Below are 6340 nucleotides of genomic sequence, written 5' to 3'. Positions count from 1 at the left end.
TCTCCGTAAATTTTCAGGTCAATCCGAGAACTTTGATTTCTGCACAAAAATAACACCATGGCAATTCTGCTAAAAACAGCGTCAGTCCGTGTTAGTTCCATTCAAATCATGCAAATTAGAGTCCAAAACAAGGGCGAAAGAGTTTGGAAAAGTAGATACGATGGAGACGTATCAATTTTTCTGGGGACAAGGACGAAGACGATGACGACGATGGAGGCAAGGGTGCTTTCGGGTACCCCAACGTTGAAAAAGTCATGATGATCTTCGCCGACGTCAAGCAAGAGTCGCCTCAAGGTTATAAACCGAGAGGTCAACATGGTAGTTCCGACTGCCACCAAATACCTCAACTAAGCCAAGACACCCGTGACCTTCGATCAGTCGGAACACCCAGCCCATATACCGACCCCCGGGCGGCAGCCTTTGGTGGTTGACCCGGCCGTTGGAAGGGTTCGACTGCGCAAAGTCCTAATGGACGGCGGTAGCCGACTCAACATTATTTACGCCGACACTCTCGAGGCAATGGGCATTCCGGTGTCCCGGCTCAGCAAGAGCAACATGCAGTTCCACGGGGTAATTCCCAGGAAGAAGGCCAAGTCAATCGGGAAAATTGCCTTCGACGTCGTATTCGGCAAAAAGTGGAACTTCAGAAAGGAGCTGCTAACTTTTGAAGTGGTAGACTTCCATAGTGCTTACCACACCATCCTGGGTAGGCCAGCCTATGCACGTTTCATGGCCCGCCCATGTTACGTATATCTTGAACTTAAGATGCCAGGGCCGAGTGGTGTGATCACTGTCACAAGCAATCGGAAGTTAGCCGAGGAGTGGCTCCAAAAAGGCTCCCAGATCGCTGATGAGAAGATGGCGATGGCTGAGTTGGACGAGTACAAGAAAGCGGTGGATTGGAATGATCTGCTGAACTCCAAAAAGCCGACTGTGGAATCCGCTTTCCTGTCGGCAGGGGAGACGAACCCAGTGCATGTTCATCCTGAGGATCCAAGTATCGCCCCAACCAACATCTCCATGACCCTTGAAAGCAAATAGGAAGGCTAGCTCATCCAGTTCCTCCGTGAGAACTGGGACATCTTCGCGTGGAAGCCTTCTGACATGCCGGGTGTTCCCAGGGGACTAGCTGAGCATAGAATCCGTGTTGACCCAAAGATGAAGCCTGTCAAAGAGCACCTTCGACGATCTTCCACACAGAAGTACAAGGCGATTGGCAAGGAGATCGCACAGCTCTTAGCCGTTGAATTCATCCGAGAGGTGTACCACTCCAAGTGGCTCGCCAACGTCGTCATGGTGCCGAAGAAAAGTAACTCTCTACGAATGTGTGTTGACTTTAAGCACATCAATCGGGCCTGCCCGAAGGATCATTTCCCTCTACCTCATATAGATCAGATAGTAGATTCTACTGCCAGGTGCGAGCGGTTATCACTTTTCGATGCGTACTCCCGTACCACCAGATCCGAATGTGTGGCCCTGATGAAATAAAAACAGCTCATCACCCCATTCGGGTGTTTTTGATATATCACTATGCCATTCGGGTTGAAAAATGATGGGGCTACATTCCAGCTAATGATTCAGAAGTGCTTGCAAAAGCAGATTAGTCATAATGTCGAAGCCTATATGGACGACATCATGGTCAAGTCCAGCAAAGTTTCCGACCTCCTGACCGACCTCGCTGAGACCTTTCTGAATTTGCGACTATTCGACATAAAACTCAACCCAGCTAAGTGTACCTTTGGGGTCCCTGCCGGCAAGTTACTCGGTTTCTTTGTTTTTGAACACGACATCGATGCAAACCCTGAGAAGATTGGATCGATCACCCAAATGAAACAACAAGAGCGTATCCAAGATGTACAACGCCTCACAGGCTATCTGGCAGCCCTTAGTAGGTTCATCTCAAGACTCGGCGAAAAAGCCCTGCCGCTTTACCGATTGATGAAGAAGTCTGACAGGTTTGAATTGACTCCCGAAGCGCAGGTCGCATTCTAAGAACTCAAAGCCCTGCTCTCCACCCAGCCGGTGCTAGCTGCTTAGGGTAGCAAAGAGCCCTTGCTCCTATACATCGCGACCACGAGCCAAGTTGTTAGCTCTGTGCTCACCGTGGAGCGAGAAGAACAAGGCAAAGTGTTCAAGCTCTAGCGACCAGTCTACTACATCTCCGAAGTTCTGACCCCTTCCAAGAAAAGGCGCCAACATTACCAGAAGTTAGTGTACGGGATCTATCTGACTGCAAAGAAGGTGGCACATTACTTCCAAGAGCACTCCGTCACTACGATAAGTGATGCCCCTTCGTCTGAGATCATGAACAACAGAGATGCTATAGGCCGAGTGGTGAAGTGGGCCATTGAGATGCTTTTGTTGGATATCAAGTTCGAAGCTAAGAAAGCCATCAAGTCGCAAGCCCTAGTGGATTTCCTTGCCAAATGGATGGAACAAGAGCAGCCTATCCCGAACCTCGCTGAGCACTGGACGATGTTTATCGACGGCTCCAAGATGTTCCACGGCTCCGAAGCCGGAGTGGTCTTGGTGTGCCCCAAAGGCGATCGGCTCAGTTATGTGCTTCAGATTCACTTTGACTCCTCCAACAATGAAGCCGAGTATGAAGCCCTCCTGTACGGGCTATGGATGGCAATTTCTCTGGGAATTCACTGACTGATGGTCTACGGTGGCTCGGACCTAGTGGTGAACCAAGTCATGAAGGAATGGGATATCCATAGTCCGGCAATGATAGGTTATTGCCATGCTGTCAGAAAGCTGGAGAAGCACTTTGAAGGATTGGAGCTCCATTATGTACCACGTCTCAAGAACCATTCAGCTGATGATCTGACCAAGATGGATTCCACTCGGAAGGCGGTACCTAAGAATGTGTTCCAAGAGCACTTACACTCGCCCACAATCAAAGAGGACCCTTTCATGGAGGAACCCCCACAACTAGTCAGTCCCTCAAATCCGACTGAAGTGGACATCCCTGTAGTGATCGACCTGGTCCAAGAGATCCTTGTTATCACTCCTGAGTGGACCGAGCCTTATCTGGATTATCTTCTCAAGTAGGAGCTCCCAGAAGATGAAGCTGAGGCCCGTCAGATCGTTCGCCGATCTAAAGCCTTCACCGTCATGGGAGATCAGCTCTATAAGAAAAGCACTACTGGAGTCACTCACCGCTGCATATCACCACAAGAAGGATAGTAGATTCTGTAGGAGATTCATTTGGGGACATCTGGACACCATGCGTCCTCTCGGACGTTGGTCACCAAGGCGTTCAGGGCTGGGTTCTACTAGCCTCGGCCAATGAGGTCGCCTGAGACATAGTGGACCAATGCGTCGGGTGCCAATTCTATGGAAATCAGTCACACAAACCGGCGTCCGCTCTAAAGACAATCTCCCTTAGTTGGCTATTCGTCGTCTGGGGGCTCGACATGATCAGCCCTCTCCGGACCGGTGCGGGTGGTTTTACACACCTGTTGGTGGCATTCGACAAGTTCACCAAGTGGATTGAAGCGAAGCCTATAAAGAATTTGGACTTGGTAACTGCCATTCAATTCATTAAGGAAATAGTCTTCAGATTCAGAGTCCCCCACAACATCATCATCGACAACGGGTCTAACTTCGACTCGAATGAGTTTCGTGAGTTTTGCTATTCCCAAGGCACTCCGGTCGATTACGCCTCTGTGGCACACCCGCAATTCAACGGGCAAGCGGAACATGCGAATGGACTGATACTTCAAGCATTGAAGCCCCGCCTCATGCGCGATCTAAAGCACACAGCGGTGGCTTGATGGCTCGTGTCCGCGTCAGTTTTTCCCCGAAGAGGAAGGGATGATGCAGAACAGCTACGGTAGGTATTTCCCTCAGTGATGAAACCAAGGTTATCGAACCAGTAGGAGAACCAAGCAACAGTATGTAAACGGTACATGCACACAAAGAACAAATACTTGCAACCCGACGCGTAAGAGGGGTTGTCAATCCCTCCTGGGTAAAAGATTGGTAAAGGTAGAGGCAAATAGAATAACGGCAAATAAAATTCAGCGAGGTATTTTTGGGTTTTTGATACTATAGATCTGAAAATAAAAGATGCAAATAAATAAAAAGGCTAATAGCAATATAGATCTGAAGATATATGATAAGAAAATAGACCCGAGGGCCGTAGATTTCACTAGTGGCTTCTCTCGAGAAAATAGCATACCGTGGGTAAACAAATTACTGTTGGGCAATTGATAGAACCTCAAATAATTATGACGATATCAAGGCAATGATCATTATATAGGCATCACGTCCAAGATTAGTAGACCGACTCCTGCCTGCATCTACTACTATTACTCCACAGAAACCACTTTCATGGATAAAATAGATCTGATCATAAACTCAAAGTTCATCGGATCCCAACAAACACACCGCAAAAAGAGTTACATAAAATAGATCTCCAAGAGACCGTTTTATTGAGAATCAAAAAGAGAGAAGAAGCCATCTAGTTACTGCCTATGGACCCGTAGGTCTACAATGAACTACTCACGCATCATCGGAGAGGCACCAATGAGGATGATGAACCCCTCCGTGGTGGTGTCTAGATTGGATCTCGTGGTTCTGGAACTTGCGGCGGCTGGAATTGTTTTTCATCGACTCCCCTAGGGTCTCTGGATTATTTGGGTATTTATAGGGCGATGAGGTGGTGCGGGAGGCCACCGAGATGGGCACAACCCACCAGGGCGCGCCCAGGTGGGTTGTGCCCCCCTCGGGGCACCCCTTTGGTACTTCTTTATCCCATCTTGTGTGTTCTGGCCCAGAAAAATTCTCCAAAAAGTTTTGCTGCGTTTGGACTCCATTTGGTACTGATATTCTACGAAGTAAAAAACAAGCAAAAAAACAGCAACTGGCACTGGGCACTATGTCAATAGGTTAGTCCCAAAAAATGATATAAAGTTGTTGTAAAATGATTGTAAAACATCCAAGAATGATAATATAACAGCATCGAACAATCAAAAATTATAGATACGTTGGAGACGTATCAGCATCCCCAAGATTAATTCCTGCTCTTCCTCAAGTAGGTAAATGATAAAAATAAATTTTTTGATGTGGAATGCTGCCTAACATGTTCATCACATGTTCTTTTCTTTTGTAGCATGGACATATGGACTTTTATATGGTTCAAAGCAATTTTCTAGTTTTGACATGACGATTTCAATACTCAAGCATATCAACAAGTAACCATGTCTTTCAAAATATCAACACTAAAGCAAGTTATCCCTAGCCCATCATGCTCAATCATTGATCCATTCATGAAACACACTTGCATATTTGCTATATCCAATACTCAAGTATGATCATAGTGCCCCTTAGTTGGTGCTTTATAAGCTAAGATGGAGACTCAAATAAAAATAAAAACTACATAAAGTAGATAGAAAATCCCTTTGGAGAGGGAAGTAGGGATTTGTACAGGTGCCAAAGCTCAAAGCAAAAATTAAGAGATAAAACATTTTGGGAGGTATACTTTTCCCATCAAAGAAAACGACCGAGTAATTCCCAAGACTTTCCATGCTAGATATATCATAGGTGGTTCCCAAACAGAAAATAAAGTTTATTCCTTTTTCCACCATTCTTTCACATTCCACGGCTAGCCGTATCCACGGGTGCCGTCCATACCAACACTTTCCAAGAAATTCATTATTTGACAACATAAAGTAAATTTCATTTTCATTTCGAGACTGGGCATCCCTAATACCTTTGTCGTACTCTCGTGCAATGACAGGTGAATAAACACTCATCTTGAGAATAACACATCTATCATGGACAATATTGGCCACCCCCTGCCGCTTCATGAGAACCACGAGATGGCACATACAAATTTGCTTAGAACGGCACGAAAATACCGCATATAGGTAGGTATAGTGGACTCATATGGGAAAACTGGGTTTAAGGATTTTGGATGCACAAGTAGTATTCCTACTTTGTAGAAATGGAGGCTAGCAAAAAGATTGAGAAGCAACCAACCAAGAAACGAAAAATCACATAAGCGAACATTAAGCATAACTAACACCGAATAATGCACCACAAGTAGGATGTAATTTCATTGCTTAACTATTGACTTTCGTGCTTGAATAGGGAATCACAAACCTTAACACCAATATTCTTACTAAGGCATAATTACTCACCAACATACTCACATATCACTATCATCATATCTCAAAACTATTACAAAGATTCAAGTTTATTTTGTCCAGTGATCTTCATGAAAGTTTTTATTATATCCCTCTTGAATATCTATCACTTTGGGACTAATTTCGTATGTTGCTTTTGATTAGCTCAAACAAATTTAAGTGAAGAACATGAGCATAAAAATTTT

At 45.5% G+C, this 6340-nt stretch overlaps 1 protein-coding gene across 1 annotated transcript; it reads left to right on the top strand.

Annotated features, from left to right (window-relative positions):
- The first annotated feature begins 519 nt into the window (after positions 1 to 519).
- On the top strand, positions 520 to 1041 carry LOC109776902 (uncharacterized). The gene has a single exon (XM_020335565.1). The coding sequence runs from the start codon at positions 520 to 522 to the stop codon at positions 1039 to 1041; it is 522 nt and encodes a 173-aa protein (XP_020191154.1).
- The last annotated feature ends 5299 nt before the right edge of the window (positions 1042 to 6340 follow it).

This window comes from Aegilops tauschii, chromosome 3, assembly GCF_002575655.3.
Source record: "Aegilops tauschii subsp. strangulata cultivar AL8/78 chromosome 3, Aet v6.0, whole genome shotgun sequence".
Taxonomy (NCBI): domain Eukaryota; kingdom Viridiplantae; phylum Streptophyta; class Magnoliopsida; order Poales; family Poaceae; genus Aegilops; species Aegilops tauschii.
This window is presented reverse-complemented; position numbering and strand designations above follow the sequence as displayed.

Bases quoted from the DNA above. Each gene is read 5' to 3' on its own strand.
- LOC109776902 (XM_020335565.1), top strand. From the start codon at position 520: ATGGGCATTCCGGTGTCCCGGCTCAGCAAGAGCAACATGCAGTTCCAC.